General features: G+C 33.7%; 1 protein-coding gene across 8 annotated transcripts in view; it reads left to right on the forward strand.

The window, feature by feature from the left end:
- LOC138937613 (serine/arginine repetitive matrix protein 2-like) overlaps nt 1-23,553 on the forward strand; it is a 72,436-nt gene that overhangs the window by 43,877 nt on the left and 5,006 nt on the right. For 3 of the 8 annotated variants that reach the window (XM_070304031.1, XM_070304032.1, XM_070304033.1), the window contains exons 2-6: nt 840-1,398; nt 16,166-16,331; nt 17,345-17,603; nt 18,851-19,134; nt 23,219-23,492. In XM_070304031.1, coding sequence (XP_070160132.1) covers nt 16,195-16,331; nt 17,345-17,603; nt 18,851-19,134; nt 23,219-23,492 — 954 coding nt within the window. In that variant the 5' untranslated portion in view covers nt 840-1,398; nt 16,166-16,194. The remainder of the gene's footprint in view (nt 1-839; nt 1,399-16,165; nt 16,332-17,344; nt 17,604-18,850; nt 19,135-23,218; nt 23,493-23,553) is intronic. The other 5 variants (XM_070304027.1, XM_070304028.1, XM_070304034.1 and 2 more) reach the window with 2 other exon arrangements.

Raw genomic sequence — 23,553 nt, forward strand, 5'->3', positions numbered from 1 at the left:
AAGTTAATTTTGTAATCTTGATCGGATCATTTCGATAGATTTGCACCTAATACTTCGGTTTTAATTTAAGTACGAACCAATTATTAGTAATTAAATATGTCATTACCATGAAATGATAAACGGTCTATTTAAAACGCTTATGCACATAACGAGAATTATGATGAAGGTTAGAAAGATGATGGAATGAGGGAAAGAAACGGAGGGTTTTGAGATTTGAGAAATAAGAACAAAGTTAAATCCGCGTCGCCTAAATAGCCTCTCGTGATATCTTGTTGAAACGACCAGCGTGTTTCGGCGGCCCAATAAAGACTAGCTTTTTATTTTTCTGTCTTTTGTAATGAAGAGAGGACTTACTCCACGTGTAGTCTCCAATTCTGTCATACGTATAAAAAGGCGAGAGCTTCGACGTAAACGGAACAGAGAGAAAGGTCAAATTGTAAAAACAATATAATTAAAGGATTTTCGAATGCAGATTGATATGGAACACATGAGAAATTTGCATAATGCTAGTTTGATTTTTTCTTCTAAGATATTGAAAACATTATGTGCAAGAAACACAACGTATATTATTAACAATAATGAATACTTTGATAGATTTATGTATACTGAAAATCTGATGTAATAAAAATAGATTCTTGCATCTATACACTTCTTGCAAATAATTGAATATATTTATAGACATATACAATATCTCTTGATAGCTTTAAATAGCCATATAAATGATAAATCTGATATAATAAAAATAAATTTCTCTCTAGAAAATATAAATGATTGCAACATTGGATTTTTCTACGACAATCGCTTAAACGTATACGAGTTATTTCACGTAAATTTTCCAGAAGTTATCATTCTCCTTGAAGAAAGGGATCTTAAAAAGGAGTGATCTCTCGACGCAGCGTGCAATAAACTTTTTTATTAGAACAGAAAGAACTTTTACAAGCAAACTTTTCTGTGAGAGAAGAGAAACAAAAGTAAGCGAGTGTAAAAAAAAATATGTTTCGATAAAATGACAATAAACGGAGTTGCCATCGAATAAACAATTTTATTTGTTCCTGCGATACATACAGAACAACGTTTTTCTCGGTAAAATGAAAACTAATTAAGTGAAAAGAGAAGATACCGAGGAGTAAACACGGGTCTCTCGCGCGGAAAGTGCCTGCGGGCTATAGATTTGCAAAATGCAGTGCATTGCAAGTTCCATCGAGAAAACACGCGAGAATAATTTTGACCGCGATCGCTCAGAGAATCACGCCAGATGGAAGCTCTAAGATATTGTGCAGTTGGTGGAATTACAAGAACGTCGATTTCTTCTATTGCGGATCTCTAGCGCGCTTCTGAAGAATGGACGAAGCTGGATTCCGTGAACGACAGGTGTGGGAGGAATACCGGAATCGCCAGGTAAGAAATCGACGATTGCTCATGACATAAACGTGCGCTCAAGTTCTTTCTTCTTGTATCGCATAGTCAGTCGAACCGGATCTTAATTAGAGACGAAAATTCTCCTCGATGACTCTGATATCGGATAACTATCATATGTGAGGACTACTTTTTAAATTTACTATTGATTTAATTTCTCAAACAAGAAGAGTTTGCCTTGTAATCGTTTCATGACTTTCAATTTCATACAATTATTTTTTAATTAATAATAATAATTAATAAAACTCTCCTTCACTAAATATTAAGAAATAACTGCAACTTATGGAGCTTGAAGATAATTGTATCTTTACGCATAATATTAGGTGTACAACTTTGCTTCCGCCGTTTTCCTATAGATGGCTTTAGCGGTAAGCAGTGGTCGAAATAAATAGATCATAGACGTCATGCGATAAACTTGGGCATCTGTCAACATAACCTCATAGAAACATTAGTCGATTTGTTTCTGCATCATAAAGTTATTCTCGATTAAAAATGTCAGTTTACGAGCCAAATTCTCGTCATTGGCGGGAGATTTTAATTTTCTGCTTCAATATGAAGAAATCTGCGGCTGAGGCTCATCGAATACTCTCAAATACTTATGGTGAAGCCGCTATTAGCGAAAGAACGTGTCGTGAGTGGTTTCAACGCTTCAAGAACGGTGATTTTCACGTCGAAGACCGGCATAGCGATGGAAGAGAGAAGGTTTTCGAAGATGCAGAATTGGAGGCATTGCTTAATGAAGACTCGAGTCAAAGTCAAAAAGAATTGGCACGATCATTGGGAGTGGACAATACTTTGAATCATAAATGTATAACCAGTTTTTTACAATAAAGCCTCGAATTTCGGGAAAAAAAACGGCGGAAGCAAAGTTGTACACCTAATAGATAGGACACATCATGCTGAGTAAAAAAATCTTAATAAACGAAATTAATAGATCGAAAATTCAACCATTTCTGAAATATAAACATTTTTATATATTACCATGATTGACTTACTGGCTTCTATGTGTCGAATGCAACATAAGAAGAAAATAATCTGTTTAAACTTTATCTCGATATTTGCAAAAGGTGTTCCATATATCCGCAATGACAATGGCTGATGACAACTGACTAATTATCGGTCAAATCTTCTATTATGAAATATGTATGGAAATTGAATGAGGGCATTCAGACCGCGGTTTATAAACAGTGACATAAACATCGCATGCGACACGTTCAGCTTTCGACCTATGTTTGACCTAAGGTTTTTTTTACTCTGTATGTGTTCTATCTATCATATAGCAATATTTAACGTGTGAGCGGGTATATGTCACACGTAAGAAGTAAACAGAATCTTGATAATTTATTATGTTTAACATCGCAATCTCAGCTTAAATAGAAAACAAGATAGGAGAAATTAAACCGGTTCTTATTGTTTTTCTCTACCGTTGTAAGCACTTATCCTCGTTTCTCTTGTTAAGCTTCTTTTCCATAGGTCTTTGAGAGAGACACGCGAGAAAGCCGTGGAGTGCTCGAAGAAGAAGCTGGGCATTAGTTGACCCCGTTGTACTTTTTTTTTCGTAACATGTCTCGTATAGCTTTTTTTTCTCTTTCTTCAGCTCACAGGCAATCGGGGGAAATATTTGTTTCCGTTGTCGCTTCCTCGCGGAAAACTCTGTCGATTTCCTGAGGACAACGATCTGATGGTTGCATTAAACAGGAGATTTATTTTCATCTCCAAGAAAAAGACATTGTTACAAAAATGGCATCAAATTGAAGAAAATTTCATTATACGTTCGAGCGAAGCGCCGGATCGAAGTTTCGTCAAATTTTTTATAGGGCAAACAGATATATGTATATATGTACGCACACATATATATACGTTACAATAAGCTTTTCTTGGCTACTAGTATCGATTTCTCTAACACGCGTTACGTCTCGTTGAAGTCGCTCGTTGCACCACTTTATGCAGTTATGAAGCACGTTCCCTTGTGCCATTCCCCCTCATTTTGTCTCGTCACCTCATCCTTCTCTCTTTTCTTCTTGTACTTTTTAACTTTTGAACTCTAGAACTCTCTAGAATTTCTTTGGGACAGAATCCCGATAAGGCAATGACAATTTTTTTGAGCGCGTAAGCGCTTTTTTCATGGCATCTTCAATTTCTAGTAGATTCTACTTTGGCCGATTATTTCTTCAATGAATTCGTGTTTTATCTAAATTTAATTTTTATCTAATATTAAAATATATATAATGACAATATTTTAAAACTTGTTATTCTGATACCACAAACACATGCGTGTGCGTTTTATACATAAAATATCGATAATATTTAAAATACATATGCTGTTGCCAAATAAAAATCAAACTTTTATTAAGCTTATTAGCATGAATTGGAGATTTAAATCTATGAACAAAATTGGTTTGAACAGTAATTTTATTATAATCTTGTATATATTTTATTTTTTCCATTTTTTTTCTGTATTACATAACATATATTATATGTAAAATTATAAATAGAATTTTATAAATTTAATTTTGTCACGAGTCTTAGATCGTCTAAAATAAAGTCTTCAAAATCAGATATACATATATTATATAATAATATATATAATATAAATAAATATATAAAAATACTACATTTCCAAATAAATTATAAAAATATTTTAGATACATTGTACAAATTTTATATAATTTGATATGTTATTATATATGAATCATATAATATAATTCCGTAATGAAAGATGTAACAGTTAATTTTTGAAATATGAAGAAGTAGTCGTGTCACACAGCGGACATTCGGTCATATGAAATATTCAGCATCGCTATCCATGGTAATCCACTTCATAAATTTTTACTAGCGCGCTTATTTGCGGAATGAGATTTAATTTCTGCAGCTTCGAGTATTCTGTTTCCGTTTAACGGTTTCTACGACCATAATACGTTGTTAACGAAGGGGGCTTGTTTGATCATCACGCGCGCATGCCGGCAAATATTTTCAGCTGGTACTTCCAATCAGGCTAATAGTATTTCGTCGCGGTGAGGTTCTGTGAAAGAGCTTCTATGTAGAAACTCATTGCTGCGACGCTTATATATATGTACAGGCAATGTGGTGGGCGATGGTGGCCAATCTCATTACAGTTACGAATTGTTTTTGATTTATGTTGAGCTGTATAACAATGTGCGTACGGCAGCGTTCACATTTTCTCCGTCAATCCCGTTTATTTCCCGCGAAAATGAAAGGAACGAGAAAACAAGTGGAAAGTTACCGTTTCAGTATAAAAGTGTACATTTTTTTATTCCTCGTTTTTTCTTTTTTTTTTTTTGCGGCCGTTCCTGTACAAAGAACGGATAACCATTTGCGTAAAAAAAGACGCAAGACATATCTATGATATAAATTTTTCATAAAGTTACCGGAATAATATCATATATTGAGTTATAATTAATGCAGCCAATAATGTTACCACGTCATCTTTCAACTACGGAAACGTCTTTACGAACTATGTACGTTACGACAAAGTTGCGGGATTCACGCGAGCAGCCGATGCGGCATATGCGGACAGATTTGCACGTGGAACATGCTGTTGACACGCGTTTGATAAGGACACTTTTCGCCCATTGAGGGCGAATAAAAGCCCGCGCACTGCAACAGTCGTTTATGCGTCACGCCGATAAATTCGAGCGCGTCATTTCTTTTTGTTTGCGTTTCTCGTGCATGCTCGTTTATAATATCGAAATAATGATACTATTACATAACGCCCGGTACTTTGCGTGTACACGCCTATTTGCTCATGCGAATCGAATTTGCCTTACCGCGCAATAGATAAGGACACTGCTGCTCGCATAGATCGTTTAATCGTAAATTTCGCTCATTTTATCGTGTTTTATGCACTTAAAGAAACGAAAATTTAAGTATAATATTAATATTATAAGTAATATTATAAGTAAATATTAATATTAAAAATTTGTAAAAATATTTTTCATATAACATATGAAACAAAATCTTCGTATATTGTTTGTTCTGGAAATAAGAATCGTAAAATTGTCAATAAAAATGATTAATAACTCTGTGATTATCTTCCAGAAGCATTCTTAGCGTGCTCAAAAGCATCTAACTCACAAGAAGCATAGTTTCGATCATGCTTTCTTATTGCAGGACTTCAGTTGTCACGCGAGCTAGTCAGACGAAACTTGCAACAAAAGTGTGCAGTATCCTTTCTGCTGCTAGATACTAATTAATATTATGTGAATATCTAGAATCTGAGTCTATCGGACTTATTCAATCAAACGGAAAAATTAGATAAATAATCATTCAATTATTTAAATCAGTACCGATAGCTTGTAATCAAATTGCTGTTCTTTAGAGAAATGCTTTTGTTCGAGCAATCAGCGCGCACGAATTGAAACATGTTTGCGCGATGCGGTCGCGATCAATACAAAAGAGAGAGAGAAAGAGAGAGAGAGAGAGAGAGCAATTTATAACCGAGCACGAGACGAATACTATTAAATACTCTCTTGTAATAGAGAACGCGCTATCTTACGGACGAACTTTGGGAAATACCGCGAGTTAGTTTGCCGAGAAAGGAGTTTTCGACAACACCTGCGAGAAACTGATATCTTATGCGAAGACTGCACGGGGTAGATTTACGCGTATTTTTAGGAAGATTCACGAGTAACTAAGAGGTATCTGCGATCTTCAGACATGCATTTCGCGCGTTCACACTTTTAATTATCATTTATCATAAATTATGCAGATAGAATGATATATATTTACGTGAGATATGCGTTAATGCATGGCGTAAAAGAGCGGAGAAGGTTTGCATTTTCTAGAAATATAACATGATGATTAGTTTATTATAGCCTATTGATAGGCAGTCTCCTTAATTTTGGACAAACTGATAAGCATTAATATCACAATATCTTTATAACTGTCAGCAGGGTTGGGAAGTAACGCGTTACTTGTAACGCCGTTACCGTTACAGTTACTTTTTTTCGGTAACTGTAACGGTAATGGCGTTACAAATTTTATTTGTAACGGAAAAAGTAACTTCGTTGCATTTTTCGGTAACGAGTAACGAATTTAACAGTTACTTTTATCGTTACTTTTTTCAAATTTTTTGATTTATTTAAGATATTATTCTTGCTATTGTGCGTGATAAAATTTTTATCTTAACCGTAAAGCCGTAAGCAAATCGACCAATTAGCATTCTTATTATGTTGTAAAAATGCTTGAATGTGATTGATCAACTTAAGGCTCTTGCAGACAAGTGCGATGACGCGATGCGCGATATCCAATGAGAGCTTTATCTTTTCGGAAAAGCAGAGCTCTCATTTACTACCAGTTCTAAGTACCTTGCAACGAAAATTAGAAAATCTCAATAAATCTGACCTTATAGATTGCCATTCATTAGTTGAAGCTATTCAGCAAGGTTTAAATAAAAGGTAACTTATTAATTTGATTAATACATATGTTATTTAATTTTAAATAAGGATTTAATTGAAAAATATTATTTTATTTTAAACTATTGATTCAAAAGTATTAATTTCAATAAAACAAACAATGTCGCTTAATTTACTATATTTGATTTTAGATTTCTTATGATATTTGAAACAAAAGAATTAATAATAGCAGCATGTTTACATCCACAATTTAAGTTAAACTGGTTAACCGGAGAAAAAAGAAAACGTGCTGAAAATTACTTGGAGGATTTATTGGGAATCCGATCAACTGAAAATTCTTCAAAAGCTGGAAAATCTGACGATCACGATGATTTTTTCATTTTTGAGCAAAAAACGGTGCAAAATGAATCTGAACAAGAAGAATTGCAACGGTTTTTAAAATCAAATAATTGTAATATAGAAATGTTAAACGACTATCCAAAACTTAAGAAACTTTTTATTAAATATAATACAGCTCTACCAAGCAGTGCATCTGTAGAAAGAATGTTTAGCATCGGTGGCTCTGTATTAACACCACAAAGAGGGCATTTAAATGATGATACTATGGAGCAACAAATTTTATTAAAAATTAATAAAGAATTTCGATAAAATTTAATCATTTATTTTGTAATAAACCTTGAATGAAATCTTGCTTACAATTTTTTAAAAGTTTTTCTTATGCAAAACAATTTATTAGTTTGTATTGTAAAAAAGTAACGGAAATTGTAACGACTCGTTACTTTTTAGTAACTGTAACGGTAACGAGTTACTTTTTAAAATTAGTAACGAGTAACGGTAACGAGTTACTTTTATAAAGTAACTTTCCCAACCCTGACTGTCAGTGATGTTCGTGATATGAGAGATCTTTTCAGTGTTTATTAAAGAATTTAAAGGATTATTTTTAAGCCGCTTTTTAAATACCTGAAAGAAATTGTATTTTTATAAGTCAATATAATGTTTCCACAGCTCTGTAACTCATAATATTTATATTTTCAAAAAAGATAGATTTAAATACGATTGTAAATAATCTCTTCAATTATGGCCATATTTAACTGCGTCTGTTTTATCTACATTTATTCGATAAATCCTTTATAAGCTTATATCAACATGATTTATAAATAGTAACATATTGCGATATATTATTATTGCAATAACGGTGGTAATATCGTTTAAGTCAAGCCTATCGTTCGTTTGCTATTATTTCTATTAATATATATTATCATTTTGGATGCATTAACAGTAAATGTCATGGTTCGTTAAATACTATTATAGTTTGAATTAAAAGAGACGAGACGTAGCCGTCCTTATCAAGCCTGTTCTCGAAACTAGGATTGCACACAGCCCGTATCATTTTAACTAAATCGTCGAACTCTCCAGAAACTGCGGATTCGTTTCACGAGTTCGTATACACATATCTAACGCATTCAAATCGAAGTTGTCACTTCCTATTCCCATTGTGATTGACGTGTTAGTTTCAGCCTTACTTCGTTATTCTGTAAAGAGACAGCGGTCTCTTTCTTCTAATCTTTTATATTTTCGAAGGTAGTAATATATCCATGAAATGTCATTTAGTTTCAGTGATAAATCGACTAATTTTTATAATAAAAAGGAGGACTAATCTTTATTACTCCCTCGATCTGCCATCTTTTTTGAATCAGAAATCTATAACTAATTTATTTTAAAATAAGTTACAACGTCCACAATTTTTTGTAAGTATATTATTATGCGTTTGTAAATATAATTAGACCCAAAAATTGCATTATCGCGAAAATATTTACATTTCTCTCTCGCATCTGAAAAATAAAATAGATATAGATATTCCCCTAGTCTTACATTCGTCCGTATGTTCCATGGAGAAATCACTTATGAAATTGCATAACCAGTTTCGACCCAACTTTAATTTACTATCATGCTCGAACAAATGAAACAAGTTATATTACGCGATTAATCGGTTAATTAAAATTAAGGAAGAGAAACGATTACAATGATAGCGATTAATATTAACGAATTCAAGATGCGCATATATCTGCAAATAGATAAACCCACGTCTTTACGGATTGAATCGCAAAAAGAATTACAGATTGCAGAAATATGGCAACCGCAAACATAATTGAATTGATGTATTTCGCGATTGATATCTTTTAAATTGTCGCGATAAATGCATCGGCAATTATTTCGCGCGTAATTCCATAACATTATTATTATTTTAATTATTTTAATATCTATATAATTGGTATAACTAGTATTCACTATTATTTATTGGTTATATAAGTTACAAAACAAATATTAATAATAATTACTGTAATATATAAATTTATTAATATAGTCACATTATGTAATCACAAATTTATTATAGTCTGTCTGCCTATTTGTCTTTTTTTCTCTCTTTTTCTTACATATAAATAATACTAGTACTTTTTTCAATAATTGATAAAACTACTAAAACAAAGAATAACAAAGGCTTAAGAATTAAAAAAGATGAAAAGCAGAAAACAATAATCTTCACACGCGCGTGCGCGAATAGATCTTCACATACAAAAAATGACAAAATAGTATTTTAAACCAATGCCAGTTGACAAAAAGTTAAGCTGGTATGATATACGACGATGGTAGCTTCGAATTTCTGCCATTAAGGAGAGAACAACGTCAGTTCTTAAAAAAAGCTTTTCAAAAGTACTAAAAATTCGACGTAATTCGATGTTAGCCGAGCTTGAAGATCTTTTACGTGATTCATCATGTTCTTACTTCATGTCATTCTTTTTCTTTTTCTCTCTAAATATAGATAGTTACGTTCAAACATCGTTGTCATTGTATTTATCCATCTATATGTATGGTAATCTTCAGAATTTCGTATGCAGTTGTATGTAATATGCATTGCATTTTCGCAAATTGTCGCTTAAATATTATCATGAGAATATGTCGAAAAACTTTCATTTGTTGCACTAATTGTGGTCTTTCACAAAAAATTGCAAAATAGAAACTATTTTGTTTAAAATATTTGGAAGTATGTTGCAAGAATTCTACATCTCTTAGAATTCTTCGAAAGAAATGTAAATAAGTATTTATATAAAAAATAAAACGTTTACTTCTTTGTTCAATTCCGCGGAATTGCGTCTGCAATTATCATAATGTTTAGTTTAAGTTAATCCAAGAATATGCATTCGCTATTTCATTGATATTCTATCGTCGTGAATTGCATTATCTTCACGTTGCACATCGAATTGATTTATTCCATCTGATTGAACTTGTGAAGAAAACGTGATAAATTTTTACGTAATGACAAGCTTTTTTGTATACAACGGCTTATTAATTGATACATATTATTTAAACAAATCTTTTATTAAACAAACTATCTATATATTTAATCGAATACGAGAAAATATTTAAACACGCGTCGCTTATTATATTTACGATTTCTATTAAGATTTATTTAAGTTCTTACTGTATAACTAGACAACATTAATCCGTTTACTAGATGTGGCTGATTGTTTATTTTTAATTAACGTGTTCTGCTTTCGGTTTATTGATTTTCTATATCAGCTTTAGGGTTATAGATTAAAGTTCCGAAATATATATAATATATATATGGAGATTAGGGAGAACTCTAATAATATAATATTGTCAAATAATATTAAAATAATATGGGAACATTGGTTGTCGTTTGTAATAACAAAAATTTACATCTTACAATATTTTTTATAGAATTATTAGGTGTACAACTTTGCTTCCGCCGTTTTTTTCTGAAATTCAAGGCTTTATTGTAAAAAACTGATTATATGTCTTTGAGGCGTTTTGAAATTGCTTGTTGAGTCACTCCCAATGATCGTGCCAATTCTTTTCGACTTTGACTCGAGTCTTCATTAAGTAATGCCTCCAATTCTGCATCTTCGAAAATCTTCTCTCTTCCACCGCTATGCCGGTCTTCGACGTGAAAATCACCGTTCTTGAAGCGTTGAAACCACTCACGACACGTTCTTTCGCTAATAGCGGCTTCACCATAAGTATTTGAGAGCATTCGATGAGCCTCAGCCGCACATTTCTTCATATTGAAGCAGAAAATTAAAACCTCCCGCAAATGACGAGAATTTGGCTCGTAAACTGACATTTTCAATCGAGAATAACTTTATGATGCAGACACAAATCGACTAATGTTTCTATGGGGTTATGTTGACAGATGCCCAAGTTTATCGCATGACGTCTATGATCTATTTATTTCGACTACTACTTACCGCTAAAGCCATCTGTAGGAAAACGGCGGAAGCAAAGTTGTACACCTAATATATACACGCGGAGTTCTATAGCGAGTCTTCTTTAACTCATCGCGACTTATTGCCTGCAGAAAAATATCCTGCTATACCAATGAATCGTCTGGATTCTCACGCGCAGACGGAGAGATATAAGATTTCATTTTTTCGGTGTATTCTATTTTATCAATAATTGCATATTTAAAAAAAATTGAAAGGGGAGATTAAAACTTTGGTTTTCTTAAGCTCGAATTTAATATTTTTATTTTAAAATTTTTTCATATACCATAATGTACATATTTCTTTATACATTTTGTTTTACGTTATATAATCTATACCTCTTATAGTTTTTTATAATATTTTAATTTTAATTTATATTTATTTTACTATTTTTTATTTTAATTCTAATTGTAGTTTTATTATAATAATTAATAATGGCGATAGCGCAACATTCATATGATAAATCGCTCATAAATTTTTCTTTCCTCTTTTCTTTTACTATAATCTTTTTGTCAACGATTCACATTATTTCACACAAGTTGGCAATAACCCCCTGGAACATATTTCCGGCAAATCTGGACTCATGTTATCGCGGTACGTGACTCTATTCGATGCTGAGACACAACTCTAGATGATAAAATTCAAACTACAGGGTGTTGTCTGTATTATATCAGGAGTTTCCTTTCCTTAAATCTCATCGCGTATATTAATCTTCTCTTCTGTGTGTTGCAATTTCTGCCTTTTCATTGTTAGTATTACGCGGACTGGGAATATTCAAAATGATTCCTATCGTTCTATTTCATTTCAGTTTGGATCAAGTCCCGCGCAATTACGCCGCATTTATAAATAATTGATTTACAAATATAGATTTGCAAATTCAAGATTTCGTTAAAGTTCCATCAAAGTCAAATCTGTTTGTGATTATTCCAAAAGGCAATGATACTTCATTATCTGTTATCAAAGATTATTTCATGAAAATCCATATATCCTTAACAGTTTTTAAGAACATATTTATAAGAAAATATCATACAGCTCTAAGAGTTTGTCTAGGACTGATCCTATGTGTATTATATGTAATATAAATATAATATAAAATTTATATATTTATATAAATATAAAAATTTTTTTTATATTGGTAAATTGTATATAAAATATATAGAAAAAATTAAATATATCGAAATATTCATATATTTGCTCAAAGCATACAAATCCGCAATAGAATCCTCATCTGCTAGCAAGATTCATTCCCTCATTTTTCCTGTTTTCTTTCGCAAGGTATCCAGCCATAAATTTCGATTGGAGAACTCATGGTGCACTTCGTGATTCTCGTATTAAAGAGGACCGCAACGTGCGCGCATGCTTGCGCCCTCCACTCGTAAATTCCAATCAGAACTCGCAATTTATGGAACGGCTTACCATGGCACGTCTCGCAATTCGTTGTCCAAATGCACGCAAATCCGATCATCCCCCGGCGACGAGCAACTGTGCGCGATTTGTTCTTTGATTTGGCGCCGCTTCCGTGTTGCCTGCGTCTTTTATCTTTCCTACCTGTCGCCAGCGACGATAACTCTAAACAAACGATACTTTTATAGGCAACAAATTACATTTCGAATCACCGCGATTCCTCAAAATCTGCAAAACAAAATTAACGACGCACCAACGTGATCTCCGATTTTCAAAAATTACGTTTTCTCTTCTTTGTGTCTTATGTTGTATCTTTCTAAAGGGAAATATCTCGTTTAACGCATTCTCAAAATACATCAGGCGAAAAAATTGTAGTTTTTTTTAGAACGTTTAATCTATCTAAAAAAAAAAAAAAAAAAAAAAAAAAAAAAAAAAAAAAAAAACATGTCGAATCTTTTTCGCATAATGTCCGATCGGCTTTTAAAATCTTCCACTCTACTTCTTATCCTGGCGTTTTACGACGCAACGGAATTCGGATAGGAAAAATCGTTGTTAAATTTCAGTAAATGGATTTGTCGCCGATGGATTCGCGGAAGAGGTTCCTGTCTGAAGAGGCGGGAACCGAGGTTTTCATTGAGCCCGACTGAACTGAAATACAGATTATGTGTCAACATATCTCAATAGGAGCTGCAAAAGAGAGCGGTGACTCTTAATGGAATCGGAAAACGATTTGTAAAAAATGAGAACTAAAATGGTCGCTTAAGGCGCGTCAACATCAAGTCGACGAACTCGATTCGGTGAAAAAATTGTCGGCTGTGGATGATGTGTTTGCTCGAGCGCAAACTGCGGTGAAGAATGATGAATTTCAAGATGCAATCTTGTCTTACTTGCAAGTATCTTTGATTGAAAGAAAATCTTGGAACATTCTGTATATTCATCACAATTTTATTTTTAAAATCTTAATATTCCTTCGTTTTTTTACGTGTCAAAAACATCGAATGATGCAATAGGCGTTAAAATATTTAAAAGACGTTCGAAATATTCATATGAAATATTCTCACTGACTAATTTTATAGTTTTTAACAGGGTTGGAAAAGTTACTTTATAAAAGTAACTCGTTACCGTTACCGTTATTTTTTCTAAAAAGTAACTCGTTACCGTTACTCGTTACTAATTTTAAAAAGTAACTCGTTACCGTTACAGTTACTAAAAAATAACGAGTCGTTACAATTTCCGTTACTTTTTTACAATACAAACTAATAAATTATTTTGCATAAGAAAAACTTTTAAAAAATTGTAAGCAAGATTTCATTCAAGATTTATTACAAAATAAATGATTAAATTTTATCGAAATTCTTTATTAATTTTTAATAAAATTTGTTGCTCCATAGTATCATCATTTAAATGCCCTCTTTGTGGTGTTAATACAGAGCCACCGATGCTAAACATTCTTTCTACAGATGCACTGCTTGGTAGAGCTGTATTATATTTAATAAAAAGTTTCTTAAGTTTTGGATAGTCGTTTAACATTTCTATATTACAATTATTTGATTTTAAAAACCGTTGCGATTCTTCTTGTTCAGATTCATTTTGCACCGTTTTTTGCTCAAAAATGAAAAAATCATCGTGATCGTCAGATTTTCCAGCTTTTGAAGAATTTTCAGTTGATCGGATTCCCAATAAATCTTCCAAGTAATTTTCAGCACGTTTTCTTTTTTCTCCGGTTAACCAGTTTAACTTAAATTTTGGATGTAAACATGCTGCTATTATTAATTCTTTTGTTTCAAATATCGTAAGAAATCTAAAATCAAATATAGTAAATTAAGCGACATTGTTTGTTTTATTGAAATTAATACTTTTGAATCAATAGTTTAAAATAAAATAATATTTTTCAATTAAATCCTTATTTAAAATTAAATAACATATGTATTAATCAAATTAATAAGTTACCTTTTATTTAAACCTTGCTGAATAGCTTCAACTAATGAATGGCAATCTGTAAGGTCAGATTTATTGAGATTTTCTAATTTTCGTTGCAAGGTACTTAGAACTGGTAGTAAATGAGAGCTCTGCTTTTCCGAAAAGATAAAGCTATCATTGGATATCGCGCGTCGCGTCATCGCACTGGTCTGCAAGAGCCATAAGTTGATCAATCACATTCAAGCATTTTTACAACATAATAAGAATGCTAATTGGTCGATTTGCTTACGGCTTTACGGTTAAGATAAAAATTTTATCACGCACAATAGCAAGAATAATATCTTAAATAAATCAAAAAATTTGAAAAAAGTAACGATAAAAGTAACTGTTAAATTCGTTACTCGTTACCGAAAAATGTAACGAAGTTACTTTTTCCGTTACAAATAAAATTTGTAACGCCATTACCGTTACAGTTATCGAAAAAAAGTAACTGAAACGGTAACGGCGTTACAAGTAACGCGTTACTTCCCAACCCTGGTTTTTAATATATGTCAAACTTTTCGATACACATTGCTTGTGCGACCAACTATTTGCAACAGCATCACTGAACTTTCCTCGATAGCTAATACTGTAATAGTGATGATTAGTGTCACTATCAGGCGCAATATTATAAAAAAATATATCACTGCCGATTATCATACGAGAAGAAAAGAATGCTCATTGGTTTCATCATCTTCGATGATGGGTATTTACTGTATCTGTTACACTGGACTGTCATTTATCATAATAAAGCTACTGTATGTGAGAATTAAGTCAAATGGAATAATCGTGTATAATCAAATATATATGTGTAATCTCTTCAAGAAAAATTTTGAAGATTACGAGTAAATTAAACTGGAGTGTGTTTTTTTGCTTCATCAAAACGTCAAAAGCAGAAATGCGCGATTTTAATAAAACTTCAGAAATAATATTTTTCTCCACATTTTCCGCTCTTCTCATCTTCAATTAAAAGATTTTTTTACGGAATATCGACCGTAAAGATACACAAATTTCAGACATTTTTAATGTTACTTGCACGACGGAAATACTGATACAAGAGAAAACTGTTGAAAATTGTTTTTTCAGAAAAATATGAAATAGTGTGCTGAAACAATAGCTAGCAGACTGATGTTCCTGCGCCAGAGCAGGACATAATTTTTCTCATCTCCCTCTGATATATCTACTTTCTCTCTATTTTCTTCGCATCAAACGAGATAAAAGAGAAAACGAGTGAGAAAAGCGGCGCAAATGTAGAGTGTCCGTAGCATATATTTTTCCTCTGATCTCAAACGATTATCGTGAAAAGAACTATTAAAAGCGCTATTTTACATTCTTATGAATTTTATAATAGGTTGTAAGCAAGATATATTTCTAAATTACTGATGCAAAAGTTGTTATAAATATTTGGATTAATTTATTCTTTTGCAAATGTTACGCGTTTACCATCCGCGCCGATAAAAATTCTACAAACATTAATTCTTTATAAATCTTTCAGTAAACTTTTACGAAGATTTGTTACAATATATCTTTCTCTATTGTTATATTAAACTTTGAAAAATAATATTTTACCGTATTCTAGGAAGTATTCAAAATAACAGTGGTGAAAGTATCATCGTTCATGTGAATTGTGCGAAAAATATAACTGCATCGCGTAAAGATATGAAAGAGAGCAAGAACAAATAATCTTTCAATGAAAATTAACTTTTTGCTTTTTTCGAATGCTTCCAGAATGCAGGATTCCAGGTGCACAGGATAGAATGAATCGTCGGGAAGACCCGCTGTTACGGCAGCATCGTAATCGTTTGCTGCAATTGGCCGAAGCGACAAACATCAAGCCTGGCCGTGGCAGCGGGAAGAGACGCGGACAAAGACAGTCGCATGGTTTCGGACCCAGGTCAGTTCATAATTTGCAAATTTGTCAAAAATTTGCATCAATCAATAATCGGAAAAATAATTTCGATATATCACTTTCATAAATAAAAGTTAATTAAGTTAATAACTAAAAGTTAATTAATTACATTAAAGTATTAGGTGTACAACTTTGCTTCCGCCGTTTTTTTTTCCGAAATTCAAGGCTTTATTGTAAAAAACTGGTTATATGTCTTTGAGGCGTTTTGAAATTGCTTGTTGGGTCACTCCCAATGATCGTGCCAATTCTTTTTGACTTTGACTCGAGTCTTCATTAAGTAATGTCTCCAATTCTGCATCTTCGAAAACCTTCTCTCTTCCATCGCTATGCCGGTCATCGACGTGAAAATCACCATTCTTGAAGCGTTGAAACCACTCACGACACGTTCTTTCACTAATAGCGGCTTCACCATAAGTATTTGAGAGCATTCGATGAGCCTCAGCCGCACATTTCTTCATATTGAAGCAGAAAATTAAAACCTCCCGCAAATGACGAGAATTTGGCTCGTAAATTGACATTTTCAATCGAGAATAACTTTATGATGCAGACACAAATCGACTAATTTTTCTAAGGGGTTATGTTGACAGATGCCCAAGTTTATCGCATGACGTCTATGATCTATTTATTTCGACCACTACTTACCGCTAAAGCCATCTATAGGAAAACGGCGGAAGCAAAGTTGTACACCTAATAGTTGTAAAATAGTCTTAATAAACTGAAATTTTTTTTAAAGTTTCATCTTCTGAGCAAGAAATTAATGGATAATTAATATATTTAAAAGACTGCGCGACGGCGTAATTTTATGCGGGGAAAAATATATTATTTAATGCTTAAAATACATTCCGACGAAATAATTTATTAAAATTAATTTAAAAATATGGATTAAAAGTCAAAGTCTCTATAAATGGACATTTATATTTCTTTGAAGTAGTCAGTACATTGTCATTTATTACCAAAATCAATTGACGAAACTTGGCACCATGTGTGAATTATTGCAGTAACGGCGGTCCCAGCCGCGTGACGCTCCAGGATATCGTCAGGAGTGATCCTGGATACACGCCGAACATCGAGCACTTAGTGTTTCCGGAGCGCAAGAGCAGCAATCCGAATTTAGCGGGTGTCGCTGATGGCTCGACGCCAAATAAATCCAAGTCGACGAGCTCGGGAAGATCCAGGCTCGCCGAGGTCTTTGCTCGACATTACGCAAGAGGTTCTTCGCAGGACTCGTCCGTTACGTCCAGAAAGAATCACGTAAATGTATGTATTCGAAACCCAATTGAATTTTTAATTAATTTATTTTTTTGATCGACATTGTGCTACTTATTATCGATGTTTAATGGCGTTATAATAAGAATCGAAGCAATATTTTCTTTTGGTTCGTCGGGAAGAAGATGTTGATAAAAGCAGTAGACTAGGCCTTTTATGAATTAAAATTTTATTATCGTATATGTGTGTATTTGCCGATTGACAACAGATCTCCAAATAGGATGTCAGCTTTTCCGTAACTTCCCGATGCACGATATTTTTCTGTAGTACGACTTTTACGTACTAAAATCGTGAAAAAAAAGTGATCGAATCTGCTGATCAAACATGTAATTGAATAAAACGAATAAAAAACATTGGCGATCAATTCTTTCGTCAGTATTTCGCAATGTTATTTTCATCTGACTTTATACTAGCGCAATTACAACAAAACGATTAAAATTTCCGGTTTAAAAAAAATTTTTTTTATATTTTTTTAAAATCGATTTCTTATTATCTGAAATATTCGATCGATTGTGACATTGTAAGTAAATTGACAGACAGCTGTTCTAAAATCGGCGCCGTCAATAGGATGTTGGCTCGCGCGGAGTAATAAAGGTCAATAAAATGACACGTACGTTAGACGGGACTTGCGGCTCATCGACAGATCAACCGCCGGACGAGTTCTCTTCTTGGTCACAGGACGATAAAAATACTTTCATCGACACGCGGCGAAGTTGCGCCAGTCTGCCAGTCGCTCGTACATGCTTCGACCGTATTTGGAAGTAGAAACAGTCGCTCAAGCGTTTATACGGCCACGCGAGTTTAGTCCGCGGCTCGATGTAACGATAATGGTATCTTAACGCGGGCCCCCCCCCCTCACCCTTAGCAATTGACACAATTTCATAACGATCGTAGCTGGCGATAATGGCAGCCGCTAACGAAGTCGCGATTAATAAAGGAATCCAAAAGCGGACAGGAAGAAAAAAGTAACTTTGATATCGTCGTGACGTAATACGATTATATTTTAGAGATTCGCGTTTTGAGTTACCTTTTTCAGAAAATGTCTCGATGATTGAGATCGAAGCGTTTATCGATAAAATCGCGGAAATGAAAAATATTATTTATTTCAGCAAATTCTGTATACAGGAAATATAATACCTCTCGGTCTCTTGCCTGAATAATTTGTTAACAAGTTACGTCCCACACAGATTTTCTCTCGCATGCCCACGAAGAATGGCCTTGGATTTTTTCGGTTACAGAGTACGTCGCTGGATAGTGGGAACGTGGTAGGTCATCAGCCGGGGCCTGGCGGACCCACGGTGGTGACGCGAAGCACCGGACGCTGTTGGCTGTCACAGAACTCGCAGTCCTCGAGGCAGCATTCGGAGGATGGGATACGTGGGGGTAACGTGGGCGTTGGAGGGCCCGTTTCGACCTCGAGTCAGGCTCCCGGTCAAACTGTGCCTCCCGCTCTGCCACCGCGAAGAGTCAATCCGGCCACAGATACAAGGGAGATCGCCAATTCTATCTCGCGTATCGACAGGTAATGTCGCGCGTTTAATTTGTTTTTTGTTCAGCCTTGCGACCGTGCTTTTAGTAATTGTCTCTGCAGTATTGAAAAATATAAGATCAGAGAACTTAGAAAAATCGAATGTGTGCGTTTATGTGTGCATTTGGGAAAATTTCGTCGAATGGTTATTGTCGTCTAGTAAAATCGTGTATGTTAGAATAGTGTAGTGCATCTCCACTTGTGTCGCTGAAAAAGACATTCAAGACAAAATCTGATCTCGTGGGATTAGGGTCCATGTCGCATCAGAACGGAGGAAAAATATTCGCTCCATCGTCATTCTGTATGCTTGAGTTTCCCTTTTCCTCCTAGATTCTGTTTAGACGCTAGCAGTGTTTACATGCAATGTAAATTTCATGAGCCCCGACGTACTTCCGCGAGAACCATTCTCTTCTCGCGCTTTATGCACTCGGATTGCTCGTCAAATATAATCTGTTTACAGGAAGGAATTTAAAATTCATCGGGCAAACGTTGAATCCCTTATTCTCAAGGCCGATTGCCTGCCCATTGATTTGCGAGGATAACTAGAGATCCTCGAAAACGTTTCTACAAAAAAAAAAAAAAGAAAAAAAAATTAATTATACGTTAAAAGAAGCTCATTTCATCTAAAAAAATATTTGTCTACGTTTATCATTTACTCGCACATAAATTTAACGAAATTGCAATCGCGTGCAAATCAGTTTTAACGAATGAAAAATATAACAGATAGATATAAAAATGAGAACAGGAGAGATATAAATCTGCAGCCTGTGGCTTAACAAAGACGGTGGTCATCCCATCCCCTATTCGGACTGACAGATCGTTCTATTTAAAGAACGATTCTATTTAAAACACCACGAGTAAAGAAGTAATGTCGATTAAGAGGTAAATATGATTAATCGAGGACAGATATTCTCGTTTCATTCGCGATAGCGAACGTCCGATCTGTTTGGCGCGTTTCGTCAGCCATATGCGGATATCGATTAAAGGTTATTCGCAGCGAATAATATACCCAAAATACTTTATCACCTAGTTTCACCATATGGACATTAAGCCTAGATTAATTAACGGTTTAATAAACTATGCCGAGTCTTGTACTTTTCATATAAATTCAATGAAAAATATTCTGTATTTTTTATTAATAATTTTTTTCAGCATAGCGTTAAATTAAGTTTAAATTCTTATAAAATTGCTCTTGTTCAATGATTCTGTCGACTAAAAGCTCTCAAAGTGCTGTCGAGCAGCTAATTTCGAATTTATCCGGCTGATCAAAATAACATTTAAATATGACGGAACTCTGAGACGCGGCTCGAATTCTCCTTCGGAGAATTTCAATTTCGCGAACGTTCTCATCTCGTCTCTTGTAAGATTTCTTTGATCGCGCATTAATCGCGAATGACGATGAATCTTTTGAACGACGAACTTTAGCCAGAGTGTGTGGCAGAAAGATCAATCATATTCAGTCTACCAATTATATCCCGGGTTCGTCTTATAGAGAAATTTATACGTCTACCTCCACAACCGCAAATGTCTTTCTTATTAATCTTAATATTTTTGTGGAAAAAAAAATTCATTCCCTCGTACAGCGTGAAATGTAATATTTTCACGTGATGGTGATCCATGATGGAACTTTTACCGTACGATAAGAAGCATGCGAGGGAAGAGAGCGACAGAAATAAAAAAGAAGAGTAGGAAAACAAAAGATATATTGTATCTAAGCAGGGATGCATTTTTGTTTGCGAAAAGATCTTATCCGAGGGAAATGTTTGGATATCCGACTATTCACCGTGGGTTTTTAGTTTTTAGCCGAATGATGCATAGATGTACGCAATGCAATCTAAATGCAGCTTCGCTCTCTCTTCCTTTTTCTGCGTCTCTCTTTTTCTCTCTCGTATATTTCTCGATGTACATACAATCTTGCTTTATAAATATTCATCGCCGGCCGTCAGGTATGATACAAATATCGTTGAATGGAAGAGAGAAACGAATGAAGATACCGCGCGAGGAAGAAGCGAGTGCGGAGGTGTGTATATAAGCAAAAACGAGCGCATCTATCTTACTTCAAAACGTCGACGGAGGCGAGAGACTTCCTGTGCCAACTGTCGCGTAAAATCCCCGGAGATACTAAAAGTGCATCGCGAGTCGATTTCCTTTTGCAACGAAGTAAAGCGAAATTCTAGATTTGATGATAACAAATCAAAGAAGTACAAAAACAGTACGAGTTCATGCAGCCGTGCGAAGGAACTCTCGTATAATTACAACTCCATCGATCTTAATAATGAAACGTAAATTATACGAATGCTAAGACTAATAAAATTTTATAAAATTTATTAAATTAAAAAATTTAATATGTAGTAATTTAAATTAAAATTAAAGTTAAATTAGGCAAAAATTGCAATCAATGACGTATCATAAGAAAAAGAATCGTATGTGTTATCCCCAAAGAAAAATAACAAAACAAAATACACGTACTATATTATAACGTCATACCGGGGTTGGGAAGTAACGCGTTACTTGTAACGCCGTTACTGTTACAGTTACTTTTTTTCGGTAACTGTAACGGTAATGGCGTTACAAATTTTATTTGTAACGGAAAAAGTAACTTCGTTACATTTTTCGGTAACGAGTAACGAATTTAACAGTTACTTTTATCGTTACTTTTTTCAAATTTTTTGATTTATTTAAGATATTATTCTTGCTATTGTGCGTGATAAAATTTTTATCTTAACCGTAAAGCCGTAAGCAAATCGACCAATTAGCATTCTTATTATGTTGTAAAATGCTTGAATGTGATTGATCAACTTATGGCTCTTGCAGGCCAGTGCGATGACGCGACGCGCGATATCCAATGAGAGCTTTATCTTTTCGGAAAAGCAGAGCTCTCATTTACTACCAGTTCTAAGTACCTTGCAACAAAAATTAGAAAATCTCAATAAATCTGACCTTATAGATTGCCATTCATTAGTTGAAGCTATTCAGCAAGGTTTAAATAAAAGGTAACTTATTAATTTGATTAAACATATGTTATTTAATTTTAAATAAGGATTTAATTGAAAAATATTATTTTATTTTAAACTATTGATTCAAAAGTATTAATTTCAATAAAACAAACAATGTCGCTTAATTTACTATATTTGATTTTAAATTTCTTACAATATTTGAAACAAAAGAATTAATAATAGCAGCATGTTTACATCCAAAATTTAAGTTAAACTGGTTAATCGGAGAAAAAAGAAAACGTGCTGAAAATTACTTGGAGGATTTATTGGGAATCCGATCAACTGAAAATTCTCCAAAAGCTGGAAAATCTGACGATCACGATGATTTTTTCATTTTTGAGCAAAAAACGGTGCAAAATGAATCTGAACAAGAAGAATTGCAACGGTTTTTAAAATCAAATAATTGTAATATAGAAATGTTAAACGACTATCCAAAACTTAAAAAAGCAGTGCATCTGTAGAAAGAATGTTTAGCTCTGTATTAACATCACAAAGAGGGCATTTAAATGATGATACTATGGAGCAACAAATTTTATTAAAAATTAATAAAGAATTTCGATAAAATTTAATCATTTATTTTGTAATAAACCTTGAATGAAATCTTGCTTACAATTTTTTAAAAGTTTTTCTTATGCAAAATAATTTATTAGTTTGTATTGTAAAAAAGTAACGGAAATTGTAACGACTCGTTATTTTTTAGTAACTGTAACGGTAACGAGTTACTTTTTAAAATTACGAGTAACGAGTAACGGTAACGAGTTACTTTTTAGAAAAAATAACGGTAACGGTAACGAGTTACTTTTATAAAGTAACTTTCCCAACCCTGCGTCATACATATTCTAAATTCTCTGAATATGTGTATTTATTTATTATTAAATACACACATATATATATACACACACATACATATGGAATAAAATTCAAATTTATACTCAATGAATTTGTTCTTATGCCACATATACATAGATGCTAATCAGTTGTGAAACTTTATTTCAAGAATAAGCGTAGCTATATGTGTGTCGATAAAATGATTATATTACAATTGTATTATATTTTTGGCTCCTTGAGTCCTGAATTCGAAGGGAGTTAAACTTTGGTTGCAGGGGCCCGAATATGTCGATGCTCCATCTTCGCAATGCGTCAGGGGACTCTTGGGAAGTCGGCTCTCAAGGCTCCTCGTACAGCGTCGGCAGTAACAAGAGTCAGACAGCAGGCAGCAGAGGCAAATCCGGCGGGAACACACGGGGATCCTACAACCGTGGTAGCTCGATACCATCCTTGAAACGTCACGATACATCCACGTCGACTACGTCGGTGTCAAGTCTTAAGCAACATCGACAAGACAGTCATGGCCAGGTAAGCAGAATCCTATATTAGACGTAAATTGGCGTCTCCGTCAGTCTATTTGAGAAATCTA

Source organism: Polyergus mexicanus, unplaced genomic scaffold (assembly GCF_030449975.1).
Source record: "Polyergus mexicanus isolate NDT 795.1 unplaced genomic scaffold, iyPolMexi1.0 SCAF_11, whole genome shotgun sequence".
Taxonomy (NCBI): domain Eukaryota; kingdom Metazoa; phylum Arthropoda; class Insecta; order Hymenoptera; family Formicidae; genus Polyergus; species Polyergus mexicanus.